Genomic DNA, 15,936 nt, shown 5'->3' on the forward strand with positions numbered 1-15,936 from the left:
GAACTGGAACACATTAGATTTGATTATGCATTTGCTCACATGAATGTGGAAGCAGTATGTCCATTTTACTATTAATTAATACTAACGAGACTTAATATCCAAACCTCTTTATAAATTCTACTAATGTATTTTATTATAGAAAGCACTTTACTGATTATTTTTTCTTTAATGAAGGATTAAAAATCACTTTCATGTGAAATGATCTGTATAGCAATTGCTATTTTCACACCTTTAATTAAACTGAAAGATGTACACGAACACAAAAAGATGTACATAAACAGTTTAGAAAAAAGACCTAGTAAGGATAACTTATCGTTTTCATTATTTAAAACACAAATACACTGAGAAATCTTTTCTAATCTTTTTCATAGTTTTCCGTATAAACAGTTATTTTGGGCTGCTGACAAAAATAGCCAACTGCAATGTGACTGCCTTTACCGTGTGAAAACCTTTAAAAGGTGCTCCAAAAGTAGAAAAAGGGCTGTTCTCTACTAGTAAGTTTTCTCTACAAGATGGCTTTAATGTCTCCCTTACTTGATCAGTTTTAGCCAAGGGGAAAAATATTTTCTTGCTTGACAATTTGTTCATTTTCTCAAAGCTCCTCCCATCTTTTATCCAGCTACTTGGTAAAGTCTCATAACATGAAATGCCGTATGCCTGAATGATCAATCAGCTGAAGAGTTTTTGACAAAACATTGGAAATAGGACAGCACAATGAAATGTTTTGCAACTAAAAAAAAGTTATGTCTCAAAACAAGAAGCAATAGCTATTTGACAGTCGAGAAGATCATATGTATGTGGCCAAATTAGCTCAATGTATTTTGTACCTTCAAGTACTTGAGCTTTATTATTATTTTATGTTCCTGTCAGTCGCAACAGTAAACTGCAACAACAGTGAGTGACACAGATTACATGTTGAACCATTCATACAACTCAGAATTCATTTGTTATTTTGCTTGTCAGACAAACAACAGACACATTTAAAAAATCAAATTAGGATCCCTGATTAAAGGTACAGTCCTTTTACTGGGACTAAATAATACTGTTCCAAAGGCTGTGCCAAGCAATTATTTCTGTAACTGAATATTCTCCCTCATTATATCAATTATTTAAATCCCATTTTAAAATACAAGTCAGGTTACATTTTCAACCAAAATTGTTAGTAGTCAACCACCACCCAAAATCCTCAAGCCTGTTTCAGGAAAACATTTATATTTTTCTTCTTTTTAGCATGCTAGTTTCTTCTGCTTTCAAATCTCTTTTTGGAGAAGAAAACCTTTCTGTAAAGTTCATTAAATATTTTTTTTTTATTAAACCACTATGTGATATCCAGTGATTTTAAATAACTGGATATTCAAGTATTCAGTTAATAATCATCAGCTCTCCAATAGTCATTAGTTCTTCTTTACAGTCAAGGAACATACTCAGTTATATAGAACTTTGTGGTGATGAATTTGAGGACTAAAAAATCTGAACATCTCGATTTCAAAACAAGGCTCTTCAAAAAATGTATGGTATTGATGAAATATTTCATACCTCTTTGGGGAAAAAAAGAAAAAAAGAAAATTAAATTTAGCCCTGCTACCAACTAGTGTGACTGTAAAAATGCCCTTTTTGAAGGCCCATTAAAGACTTTTTTTTCCACTTTTAGTTTGACAGTTGCCATACACAGCTCCTTGCCCCACCACTCCATACACATTTATACCCATGCAAACATACACAAATTTACTCATACATACAAAACAATATATATTTGACTGTTCCTATTTTTCCCTCTTCAAACATCTCAGACTAGTATACGAACTGGAACTTCAACCAAGATTTCAAAATCAACTCCATTAGTTTTCATGCTATTTGTTCACATCACAGCCACTGTGCATTGAATGGCAATTTTACACCTACAAAAATAACTATGCACATTTATGGAACAGTTTTTGACAGATCAACTCTAAATTTCATGCAAATCTTTCTGACAATAAGGGAGCTCAGTTTATAAAACCAGTCCACTTCACTAAACTAGGTTAGAATTAGACTCTCTACTTTCATAGGCAGTATGCCCACTGTAGGAGTGTATGCAGACTGTATATAAAATAAAAAGGAATTCAGTTTTGAAAGCTGCCTGTTTTGAAAAGGCAGAGGTATGACAATGTTTTCCACTACAAAATGTAATGTCTGGCATTTTTCACGACAGGCAGCATCAGAAATCAAAACTGAACTTGTCAGTAGAAACGTGAAGTCCTTAGCAGTCTCTTCACCTTGAGCAAGGGTCTATATGAAAGCTGACTTTGTACTACGAACTCATAGTTGTATGAAATATACGTAGGCAGTTTGTATGAAACGAACCACATCAGAGCCAGTATGCAGATCACAGATGAGACAGGAATTGGAATTGGTCCCTAACACCTTTGAAGAACTGAGCTTTCTAATGGCTCACAACACACTGAACTGCTTATAACAAAGAGCCCCAGAACACTGGAAGCCATAACTACGTATATCCCTATTTACAGAGTGAGGCATCAAATTAATGTAACATTTACCTGGAAACATGCTGAATGCCTTATTCATCAAATGCCTTTATCACTCAAATTTAGACAAGGTTACTGCTGCAAAATAGACCACCACAGCACAGTCCTGGTTACAAGCAACTTCAAGGACTAAGTTAATTGCACAAGTAAGTTGTGGTGTTTTGTTGTTATTGTTTGTGTTGTGTTTTGTTTTGTTTGTTTGTTTTTTTAAGCAGAATTGTATATTTGATTGTTGAATGTTATTTTACAGAGGACTTAATTACATTCTTTTTTTTTATATTAAATACGTAAATCTGTGCATTCACAGTATTAGAAAAGCAGGCCTGCATATATATTTGTTCTTATACTCTCTTGACTCTCAATTCACTTTCCCAAATTTTATAGAAAATATTCTAAGAAAGAGATAGAACCTATATGCTGTTAATGTCCTTGGTTACCATTTGGAAGACTTTTTTGCAGTTAGGGCCTTTCAGACAGTGAACCTCACGGTCAATGACAGGTAGCTTAAAATACTTTGAAATATTATCAAACATTTTAAAATACAGAAAGTTAATATGAGGTTTTATGATTCTGAAAGGAACTTTCATATAAAAGGGTATCTAAGAGTATACCCAGAGACAAAGGATTAAAGATTAATCAGTCATTTTAAATTCTCTGTACCACTGTATATCAAAAAGAAACCCTCTTTATTCTTCTCTAAGGACAGACAGATAAAGAGCACAGATAGAATCACTTTCAACAAATCACCTGAAAAAGAGCACCTGTTTGCACCCTAACTTTTTTCTGTTCGGTATTTGGCTCGTCTTGATACCACTGTATTCCTCCTACTTCACATAACTATATGAATTTTTGGAATGATAAAAAATATATATTTCTAATTAAAATAAATAAATAAATAAAGGCAGGTGATGGAATCCCTAGTAAACTCTTCCAGCTGCTACTGAACTACTGGCAACTTGAATCCATTTAATTTCGTTCTGACTAATGGCACAGAGGAAAATTTACCTGCTAGATCTGCATGCCCAAAGTAAGCCAGTAAGTGTAAAAGTGAAAAACATCTTAGGATATCAAATGCATCTTATCAAGATCCTCTGAGTGACAGCTAATCAGTCTTTCCATGGTCAATGGCTAAAAATGGTTAGTGTTTATCGAGGCTAATTCCAACACAGATAAACAACCATGAGAATCTGCTATATATCATTTTTATTAATCCCGGTTTGTATTAAAAAAAAATAAAAAATCTTTTGCTACAATACTTTAAAGATACAGGCAGGTTTATGTGCACTAATGGAGAACTTCAGAGTGCTGTTAATATTGATTAAAGTAAGATACCAGAAATTAATATTTAGCAAGGTCATTATGACAGATTGATATGACATACAGGCCCTCAAGCCTGATGTCTTGTCATTTCTGAAAAGACAGCCTGTTTGGGGGGAAGAAAAAAAAAAGGGAAGGAAAAGAAAAAGTCTTACAGGTGGCACTGAACTGACAGCAGCATATAATATAAAAGCGCTTTGTCATTCACATAATGTCTGGGGTAATGAAATGAATTCACTTTCTGGCTTCCTCCAGTTTGCCGTGCCAAAGAACACTGTGTTATCAGCACAGATGGAGCATGCATGGTTCTGGAGAAGAGCCTGGTGCAAACTGCAAACAAGCTTCTTTGCATACCAATGAATCCCTGAGAATCAGACCTTTGCTGTCAAGTGACAGGTTTGGAAGCTCTATAAAAATGAACTAATCCCAGTGGTCTTGTCTGACTGCATGTACTGTCAGTGCTCAGGACAAGAAATTGGGAAACACTGCACATCTTGCAGTCATGGCTACTACTTTGGTGAGAGATAGCAGGCAGACTAGGGATTTCATCCAGGTGCCAATACCTCTTTTTTTTGTTCCCTAGGGATAGCAAAGTGTCAAGAGAACTACTGTCACTGGGATTAAAGATGCATCAAAATTTCCAGAAAGAGAAGGGGGAAAAGTTTCTGAGAATACTTTTGTGAATCAAAAATGTTAAAAGCTACACATGGCTAACTAGATATAAGAGAGTCTAAGTTGTTAGCCACAAATAAGAGTTATACTACTGAGTTTATTAAAACAAATCCTTTCTCCATCTGTCTCCCGCCTTGGCACAGACATAATTATTATTAATACGTATATTGTATTCCTCCTCTTCAGCCAAAGAGCTCCTCACCAGTAGGCTTAAACTGAATCTTATTTTGCACAGTGATCAACTAAATACACACGAGAAATCACTTGTATATCTTAGACAAGGGAGAAGAAAGTTGGAAACCTCAAACAATGAAGCAATAAGTTTCAAACATTCTTAAATTTGGTATTTTGAATTTTCTGAACAGTTTTAAATCCACTTCACAGAACCCTAGAATGATGGAGTTGGGAGGGACCTTCTGAGATGGTCTTCTCCAACCCCCTTGCTCAAGTGGGGACACCCAGGTCTATTTCCAGGCAGCTTCTGAAGACCTCCAAGGAGGGAGACTCCACCTCTCTGGGCAACCTGGGCCAGTGCTCCATCATCCACAGACTCAAGAAGCTTTTCCTGACATTAAAGGTGTGCTTCCTGACACCTGCACAAAGCCCATGATTTAGTCCTACACACCCTTTACAAGTTCTCTTAGATTCCTGTACCAACTAATCTCGCTCTCTGTGCTCAACCAGGGGAGACCTTACAGTTCTACAAGTATAATTTTCATGGAGTAAAGCAAACCAGATGTGTCTCGTATACAGAACAAGTACAGATGACTGTAACATCAAATATGGACAGCAAAATGAACATGACATAAAATATAGAAAAAATATATTGTAAAATAGAGGCATACCCATCAACAAAGTCAGAAGTCTCTGGACCTTTGAACTCACCCCCACAACTCTGTACAATCCTTGGTCATTTATACCTATTATGCAAAAGGAGAGAAAAAAAAAAGGGCAGAAGATCAACCACAGCAATAAGATACACAGTCAAATTTAGCATTAAAACTTTTCCCCAGGCAACAAATTATCCTCAGAGTAAGACAGACTACATACTATTTACACAGTCATGAGAACAACTTTATAAATAAAGTATTGCAAAAATCCTTTTGTTCTTCTGTGTTTTTAAGATAAGTTCACATTATGTTTTGGAAAAGGTTCCACTTCAGATACTGGGAGAAGAAGCAAACAGGGACTAGTCTTTCCTTGAAAAATCACTGGCTGTTTTCAGATTTTTAAATGACACGTTGGATACTTCATCGTCCACATTCAAATAACACAGGAACCAAACCAACAAATGCTAAATTAAGAATTCTTTAGCAAATGTAATTTTGCTTTTTTCCAAAAACGTGGCTGACAAAAAGAGTTTGGATAAAATAAAGAAAAACTTGAGCCTATTCCCAGTCCTCAAAACCAATGCTTTTTCAAGTTTGTAAATGCTTTTCATTTAAGATACGATGTCTCATTCCAACCCACTGGGGTCCACATATGGGTTAAACCCAGAGGCAGCACCACAAGTTATTGAGATCAGTACTTCTGGCTTTGCTAAGGATGAAAAGAGTAGCCATAACCAGCATAATGTTTTCAGTCCTCTGCCATCATTCCATGTAGACACCGGACTGCCTTCCTGTCATTTCTCTATGCCCTTTCTTCCTCTCATACACATTCAAACCTGGTTTTATCCCCAGGGAAATAAAAAATATGACTATAAATTAAAGATAAATGACAGTGAGAGAAGTGGAAGGGAAGGAAAAGGGCAAAATAAGGTATGTCTTTCTGTCTGCTGCACCATTTCAGATCCCATACTGGGGGAGGTAAAATATTACACGCTTGAAGCTGATACAGATATTTGAGAGGCCATATAATAATCATTAAACACCACCATACTCTACCTCTATATTCATAATGGCCTAGAAGAGTAGAAATAACATAAAATATCTGTGTTTCTACTCCAAGGAAATCTTTTCAAATAACAGATTATGAGGTATTCTTATTCAAAATATCTTTCAACAAAGGAAGACTTGTGGAGAATTCCCAGTTTCAATATCAAACCGTTTCAACCCAGAGAAGGAAAATTGAAACTAGTAATATGAGAAAAAAGCTTCTTCCTAAAGAAGTATTAGATGCAGTATATAAAATCATTAAATCTTTAATTAATTAATGTCAGACACAACCATAATACAAAGCAAAAGTACAGTGGCAAGAGCTTCACATTGTCTACCTCCCTCCTCCTGCCTGGTCTTGCTGCGTCTCTTCCTACTTCTCTCTCCCCCTGCTCTTCCTCACACCGTCTGCAGCCTCCTCAAACATCCCAGACCTCAGAGGACTTGCTGAACTCCTCACTGATAGCACTGAGACAGAGGGGACCTGACATGCTATGGCAGTAGTGCTACTTCTCTCAATTGCTCCACCTGGGCAGAATCAGCCCTTTTGTTTCCCCGGGATGCCAGTGCCACTCTACTAATGCTGAGCCTTAAGGCAGATGTCATATTCAGAGCTGGCTTTAAATTAACAGAATAAGCCAGATCTCCAGCATTTCATCTGCAGCCATCAAAAAACACAGCTCTGGAATATGCTCAAAATTTAGCTCTGTGCAGCAGAAGGAACCACAATAAACAGTTATGTGGCCACAATGCTATTCTTCTCAGAATATGAAGTTATCAAGTCACACAAATACGTTTTCCAATGCGGAACAACAGTGTGATGGTATGCTATACAAGCCTTGCAGACTGCCAACACTAAAGAAAAATAAACATGGCCCTTCATCCATTCCAAAGAAGGATGCATTAGGAGTCCATCCTGAGAGCAGCAAGCATTTGTTACTTGAAGATTCTCACAGAAGTCCAGGAAAATTCTGGTAAAAAGTAACAAAAAGTAACACCAAGCTTTTCAATTCTCTAACAAAATGCATCACACTTTTTTTTTTTTTATATAATGCCCACCACTACTTTCCACAGAACAAGGCTTCTGCATCACATGCAAGAAATTAAAAAGCTGAAGAAATACTGTCACAGTCAGATATATCTCTGCTTTGGCTTATCTCAGAAGTTGTTTCTTGATTCCCTGTGCTTCTAACATTAAAATTCACAAGAACCAAACTGTGCTGACCCCAAACATTCATAACATACATTTAATGGCTTAAAAATAATTAATGCCAAACCACAGAAACTACTGCTCAATATTAAAACAGACATAATATACAAAAGTCTCCGAAATTGTGGCAGTACTGAAACTAAGACATTCCTGCAGCAGTAACCATGACTCTGTGATAAAAATTATCAGATAATTGATCAGTTTCAAATTCATCAACCTGAAAAAAGCACGGCTAATTGCTAACAGACATCAAGAAGTGCAAAGAGAAAATATTTCAACAGTAAATAGCAATAGTTTTAGATTAAACCTTTAAACGTACCATTAAATGATGTTTTATTAAAGATATACAAAACCAGTTTGAAACAGCACTGTTTCTGATTTAATCTGTACATTGCAGATCTTCAACATACCAAAGAGAGATAATGCTTGGCATTTAAGGAGCACAACTGATGAGGTGACTCATTTCAAGGAATAGCTTAGCACTGCCTAAAACGTTGAGGGGCTCAGCTACGTCTGCGGGCTCAACCCATCACTATTAGCAGCTCTGAGGGGTGAAGCCCTGCGGTGCAATTTTCCTCACATTTGCAAGATCTAAAGATGGTTGGCAGTCTGATACCAGAATTCGGCACTGGAACACGATTTGTGAAACATGCTTAGAAAGTTAAGTAAAATATAATTTACACTATTGTAAGGAAGATATGTCTGCAGACATGTTTGGCATGTGGCTGGCATTGTAAGTGTGGCTGACACAGGCTATTAACAGAGCTGCAAATTTAACTTTTTATATCATATTCCAGTACAGAAAGAGTCGCACAAGTGACACTCTTGATTCAAAGTAATACCAGATTTATTTATTTATTTACATTAAAAAAAAAAGGTTTTATACTTCCTCCTCACCATCTTCTATCTTTCTTGTGAAGAGAAAGAAAGACAGCTCAATGCTGCCATCTGTCTCTACAGCTCAGATTAGCAGCTCCTGTAGGTCTAAAATTAAGGCAAATGCTACTCTCCCAACACTTACCTACCACATGCTCAACCAACTACTTGCACACAAAAACATGCACAGAGTCTTTACTACTGGAGCAAATAGCTCTTTTATGCTTCCGTAAACTTTTAACCCTGCTTTATTATTTTAAGTACAGAACTATAAATACATGGCATAATCAAAACAAAAACCCAAAACGTTCCCTCGGAGACAAAACATGCATGCATATCCAAACAGAACTGTGCTCCGTATGTGAGAGACAGGCTCAATATAACATTGCCTTGATAGCTCAGCATCTTCTATTAGGTAAAGCTGTGTTCTTATCCAGCAATGCAAAAAGAGCACTGAATCAGAAGCAAATTTACATTTTAACCACGACACTGTCTTTGATTTTTCTATTCATTCAAAGCAAATCATTTCGTTCTTGGCTTTATAAAACTGAACGTAACTGAGAAAAAATTATCCAGCCATTGACAAGTTTATGTTCAATATCTCTGTTATGCTCTTCTCTCTCTGAATACCAGACTTTCTGCTATGACATGACAAGACTATTCTCAGTTTCCACCCACACTAGACTGTCCTCTCTTTCCACCCACGCCAACCTCACACCCATTATGATTAAAAGAGATAAAAACATGGCACAGAAGCACAATCTCTGAAGAGGCATCTGTCCTGTTTTCTTCTGCCGAACATAACTTGCCTTTGATGTGTTATCGAAGTAAAATAGTCAAGTAAAAATTGTTTTAAAAAGAAGTATAGGTATAAAATCTACAGGTCTGAAAGACAGACTTTCTTCACCACTGTACAACTCCTTGGACAACTCCTTTTGAGGCACACAGTTCAATATTCTCCTGGCCCTCTTTGTGTTCAGCTCTACAGACATCCACAGAAGGTCCTGCAGGTTCTGCAGAAAACAGAAACTTATCCTGTAGGAATGCTTCAGCCGGTCTCCTGTATGAACTCACTATTTTGTTTGTTAGGCTTTTTCTGTTTGTTTTTTTTTTTTTTAGTGCAGTTGATGTTATGTTCAGAATCAGTAAACTGCAAATAATCATCAACTCCCTGAAATGTTATGGATGAATCAACTTCATTGAACCAAAGGTGTGGGAATCACTGAGCTCCTAAGAGGTAGCAAGCTCACCTACATCCGTTCTTGGAACCCTACATATTTATTCAATACTGAATTTTTTTCCTTAAGTACTTTCCAAAACAAAATTAATAAATACCTTTCTCTTCTGTGCCCAGTTTTGGAGGTACAAGAACGAGTGTACAGAATAGTAAGCCTGACAGCATCCTTGCCTCTGTTGTGAGACTGTGATTCCACCAGAAATATTTCAATACTTTTTGTTATTCACCTGCCTGCTTAGCTCCTGTTCTTGTCTTCAGTGGCTGAATGGAAAAGCTTCAAAGTCAACAAATAGAATACTAAAATTAATTAGTCTTTTCCAACAGTAAAGCAAAGATATAGGAATTGCCTACAAGATAAAGGGTATCTTCTCAGCTGTTGTGCACCAGTATTGGCTTCCTTTTAGGGAGGTGTTATTACTCCCTTCTGAGCACTTCTTTTGTTGTACGTTTGTTGAAGCAGAGCCAATACAGTAAAGGCTGGAACTGGATGGAAGAAAGCTCCTGAACTGGCCAATGTAATCAGTGAAATCTCTACCACGTTAAGTCTTTCACAGAGATCTACAAGGAAACTAGATCACACAGGCCTTTAAAAGCAGACCAACTGCTCCATTCCCTCCACGATCAGAAGTGTTTTGTTGGATTGATCATTACCTCGTGTTTCAACAGCATTGATGCACTTTTTGATGACTGTGAATCCTATCTTATCCAATTGTGCACCTAAAAGAAAAAAAAGTTCAAAAACCTTTAAAACACCATTACAATTATGCCTTTTGCTGAAAAATAATACTGGACTTAACCACATGGCTAGTACTTCTCAGACAAAATTGTAAAAATATTTTGAAACAGAGGTACATCATCACTTTTTCTAGAGAAATTCCCCTTTTCTCACAGCCCTACCTAGGCCAAGTTAAGGCACATTCTGGTGGTAGTGGCTACACTGAAACTGTTCACAGCAGCAGCTTTTGAAGAATGGGATCTCTAATTAGGTACATATGTTGGCAGATGCAAAATGGAGTTTAACAATACTTACTGAAACATCGACAACATCTGAGAGAGTTAACCAAATGGGACAAGGAAGTACTTATGATGAAAAAACATAATCATGAACAGCAGGCTTTTACTGAGGCCTACCCAAAGCCAAAGGAGTTCCCACACTAAAGATACAGGACACATGTATATCATTGCACAGCAGTTAATGATCTGACTACATAGAAGCAGATGCATTAACAGGACAACAGCTGAGATCCAGCATTCCTTTGTTGTTCCTATCTTGTTCTTTTTCTTCACATCAAAACTTCATTGAAAAGCTTATATTGCAAAGCTGCCCTTCCCCCAAACATCTGGCTTTCTTGCTCCTGGGGACCTAGGCTTGCATCACTAAAATAAGAATCCGTGGAAAAACTTCTATTAATAAACACAGCTTTATCCAACAATATTAAAAAAAAAAAAAAAAAAAAAAAACTTATATTCCCTGATAATGCAAGAAAGATAGCTGTTTTAACTCATACATTTTGCTACCTGAAGAAAGCTAATGTTATTATGTTATTTAAAGAAAGCCATCTCTTCTACTTCCATATTATGTAGTTTACATTTTAAATACATGCATTCAGTGTTTTTCCTGACCTTTGTGTTCAGCTCTACTTTTAAAACCATATTTATGCATTCAAACAGATGTGTACACACAATCTGGATTAAGAAATTGTGATACACTTTCAAATTAACCCTTTTTTAAGTCACTTCAAGCATGATCTTAAATTGGTGAAAACAGACTGTTTGTTTAACTTATGTCCAATCCTACAATTCTTACATATGTAAGAAACTGTGTTACTGTGGAAACTCATTAACTACAAGATCTAAAAAGGATATTCAGAACTTGGGATTAAAAATACAATATTTAATTAAGTTGGAACCACAGACAAATTGTATATTTGCACTTCTCTACTGTAAAGTGTTAACTAAAATCATCTTCAGTAGTAATTCAAATACTTACTTCCCTCTCGTTTTGCACTTGCTTTATTCAAATTGATGAACAGCTAAGAGAAGAAGAGTAGAAAGACTAATTATTTTAAAGAATTGTATGAAACCATAAACAAAAGACTCTCCATCTTACTGCCCAATAGGCACAAATCATCAGAACATATCACCAGCTCGAACAGTAGGACAAAAAGATCTCCAGTCCCCCAGAAAGTAAAGATTTGTAGTTTTTAAGGAGTGAAAATTTTCAGAAATTCTCAATAAACTTGGTTCCCTGGGGAGAAGAGCAAGCACAGCTGTAGTCACTAAAATGAGTTGTGATTTCAGTGCTCCTTTCTCCCGTTTCTCTGCAGATTAATTTCCCACAGTTCACTGAAATCATTTGATGAATCCTGGGAGTTAGGTCCCAGCTCAGCATTCCCAGAAATTGTAAGCTTACTGGACAGTTCAGACAGCATGTGATGGTAATAAACACCTCTGCAGATTAAAAGAGATTTCTGCAACAACGTCAATAAAACCTACTGTTAAAATCCCCAGTAGCCAACTAATGTGACAGAGACACTACTGTGTTACTGACTAGACTGCCCCATTAATTTTGGCCTACAAGACCAATATAATATTTACAATTTTAAGAACAATCTGCTGCTCTCTTTCAACTCTGCAGCTCAGATCCATTTCCTGATGTGAACTAGAAATTAAGCAAACTTAAGGACAACCTTATTTCCAATGACGCAGGTATTTTTTGATCTATTTTGTAAAAAAATAATACCACAGCTAACTCATGCAAGACTTGCCACTGGAATACAGTATGTCAGCATATGGCTAAGTCAACATGCTCATAGTAGACATTTTCTAGAATACTAATATTACCATTGTGATTGGAAACCATTCATAAAAACCAAAGCTGTTGCTATAATGAAAAATACCTCGTATCAGCATTAACAGACATAAACGCTGAGCTTTATCAACGTACTCATCTCTCCAGAGTTTTATTTCACTTCTACTCCTTCTTCAATGAATCTAAACTACATAAATTCAGTTTATTGAAGTGCAAATATGATCAGGAAGAGGGGGAAGGGAGGGATTTCTCCATTATAATACAAAAACGATCTTATGATCATCGGAAGATCAGCAATGATCTTTTGAGGTCCCTTCCAACCCCTACAATTCTGTGGAAAACAAACAAAACAACAAACAAATAAAAACATTAAAAACATCACTTACAGCTTCTTTTCCATCCAAGGCTTCCATCCACAGCTTCCTGTCTTCCTCAGAAAATGCCTGCATGGTCACAGGAACGCCAGGCCTGCAACCACACAGAGTAACTGCATTCACCAGCAACTAAAACATGGTCTTGTCAAACTCCACTTCCAAATGCACTTAAAAGCTCATTGTCCTAAAGTCTAGGGCTTTGCTTAATTACTGAACACTGCTCCTCATTGAAATAAAAGGAATAGAAATGATGCACACAGCAGGAAATAGAGAGGATAGAAAGGAAAAAGGAAAGCAAATGTAATCTCCAAACTATTTATTCAAAACAGCTCATTGTTGATGGCTTGTTGATTCTAACGCTTGCTGAGAGTTACTGAGCTTTCTGAATTCTAAACAGGCTTGCTCTTGTGTTGGTGTGCTATTACACAGGGGAAAAAAAACTAACAAATTCAACTTTAAAGCACTAACTTTAATGGCTATAGTTTTCCAGTAATTCTTTTATCAAAATAATCAAGTCTTAATGCAGCATGTACTCACAAAACTCCAGTGTTATAACTTCCCTAAAAAGCAACATGGACAACCATGGGACATTGGGATTATTGAACAGAGATTAACAAAAATCTACTTTGTATTTATGTAATAGGAAAAGAAAAGGAGCAATTGTGTGGTTCAATGTAATGTACAAAGCAAGGAGAGTTAAAAGCAGAACAGGTTGTTCAGGTAATTATTTTTTCTGCAAATTTATAAAAATCATTATATTCAGCCTGCCAGTATTTTGGGCAAATATGTAAATCTCGTTATATAGAGATAGGTAGAAATACAGAATTAATTCATAACATTCTCCACATTCTCTCTCTCCCTCTCTCTTTTTCATATTAAACCTATCTTCCAGCAGCAAAATAGCTGTAGGGAAAAATGGTTTCAGAAATCATAGCATAGAGAAAAACAGAACAAATTCCACTTTTCCTTCAAAACTGTAACAGTCTACACAGTTTATATGTTTACAACCAGAGATGTTTCTAGAGAGATGTTTCTAGTTCATTTTCACCTTGCCAGAAAGTTTATCAAAAGTTTATCAAAGTTACTCTCATAACTCCTGTATACTTTCTTTTCAGTAAAATTTTAACTATCATGATATCAAAGATTATCACCTTGAGGCAATACATTAAACTCAGCATATGCTTCACAAAATATTATTTGTCATCAAATTAAAGTCAAAATAGACAAAGCCTTCTTTTCTTCTTTTCCTGTATTGGTATAATGCTCTTTCTTTATCAGTATTAGACAGGAGACCCATGCTGTCTCTTTTCTAAGATTTAAACTTCTCTACATTTGCTCATTTAGAAGAAAAAAATAATTTTGGCTTTCTTCTAAAAAGAAAAATCTGTAAACTTTCAGCTAGCAGATCCAAGCAAACTATGCTTGTCACTTAAAAGGCTGAACATTTGCTACTGAGAAGTTCTTCCTAAACTTATCCAGTCTTCCCTCCTTCCAAAGCACAGGAACAAAGAAAACCCTGTGGCCAACCATCAATCTGTACATTACTTTATAACTTGGACAAGCTGAGGGATAAGTGTGTCCTGAACTGATACCAAGGAAACGAGCTAATGGCCTGCAGCATGCAACTAATCTCCATGGGAACATCTCAGTATTACACACATATATTATTAAAAGAAAAATGTGTGATATCAAGGTCACAGTGGACCAGTTGTGTCTATTATATCTAGACAGAAAGATGGATTGTATTTTTCCCGCTTTTACGAGAACAGAATGAAAAATTGTTTTGTGGGATCAAGGAAGCACTGCTATCCATCCATCTCTGTTCAACTCCAGATACCAGAACTCTAGAGAGGACACACTGAGGGGGATCAACTGACACTCCTCGTGGTACTTTTTCAGTGACTATCAGACTCCGTTTGGAATCTGGTTTCCATACTGATCAATACACTGACCCGAGAGGATTTATGTCAAGGGCTTAAATCTCTATTCCATTTCCTAACATCGGGACAGTGCTGGAACAGTTAATCCACATCCCCATCAAATCATAACCACAAGTTCAGACCCCTGCTGTAGACAAAAACGGAGCTGTAAATGGTACCTTGTTATCTCCCACATACACTGAAAGTTTACAGATGCAGTGATAGTTTTGCATTCCTTCACCCACTGCTTGCTAGAGAAACAGGCATGCCTTAGGCAAGCTGGCCTGACTGGCCTCACCAGCTAAGCACAGCATCTGACCGAAGCTGGGCATGTGCCTATGAGCATTATCACAGACATACCTGCAGCACCAGCCACCACAGGATAGAGGGGCCTGGCAACATTGACCACACCACATTTTAAGTGAGTTGCGTTATGAATTTGATGGGGAGAAAAAGCTTTAAACCTGAAGATCCGTTACATGATAAAACAGAATGCAAGTAAATTGCTATAAGGAAATGTGTTGGTTAAAAACAGCTCAAAAGGGGTGAATGCAAAAACTCAGCAAGACTTCATCAACTTCTATCTAGCATTTAATGCACCAAAAGAACGTGGCCTTACCACAATGTTATTTAACTGCAGTGCCCTATTAGGTTAGATTCTCTCACCTTCGTAAATGAAGGAAAACTACTAAGGAAAACTATTGCTGATGGAAAAGCAATATTGATCATATTTTAAGATCCTTTTAGCAAAATTTATAAATAAACAATTCTCTTTTGAAATAAAGCAACAGAATGGTAGCATTTCAAAAAGGCAGCAGCAACAACATTCAAAATGCATTACATTATTAAACTAGCCACAAAATGCTTCAAAATCCAAATGATTTTATTTCTAATCTGAGAATCCAGCACAAACCATCAGCAACATGACACTTCTTGAAAGCAGGCTTGTGATACAATATGGTCAAGACTGTATGAATCTGTGATCATAGTTTTTCACTACAGCCATGTGTACTTTGAGTTAAGCCACATTAATTCACTACGATAACAGTAATTTATAACAGTTTATCTTTCTGTGCTTTTCTTTTACGTGATACTTCAAGACAATGCCTACTTTTCA

The 15,936-nt window shown here is 36.5% G+C and overlaps 1 protein-coding gene across 3 annotated transcripts in view; it reads right to left on the reverse strand.

The window, feature by feature from the left end:
- The window catches only part of ARHGAP10 (Rho GTPase activating protein 10), a 141,621-nt gene that overhangs the window by 56,989 nt on the left and 68,696 nt on the right, over positions 1–15,936 (reverse strand). For all 3 annotated transcript variants that reach the window (XM_084285622.1, XM_084285623.1, XM_084285621.1), the window contains 4 exons: positions 12,913–12,994; positions 11,705–11,747; positions 10,366–10,431; positions 5,360–5,434 (listed from right to left, as the gene is read on the reverse strand). In XM_084285622.1, coding sequence (XP_084141748.1) covers positions 5,360–5,434; positions 10,366–10,431; positions 11,705–11,747; positions 12,913–12,994 — 266 coding nt within the window. The remainder of the gene's footprint in view (positions 1–5,359; positions 5,435–10,365; positions 10,432–11,704; positions 11,748–12,912; positions 12,995–15,936) is intronic.

Source organism: Netta rufina, assembly GCF_964035555.1.
Source record: "Netta rufina genome assembly, chromosome: 4".
Classification (NCBI taxonomy): Eukaryota; Metazoa; Chordata; class Aves; order Anseriformes; family Anatidae; genus Netta; species Netta rufina.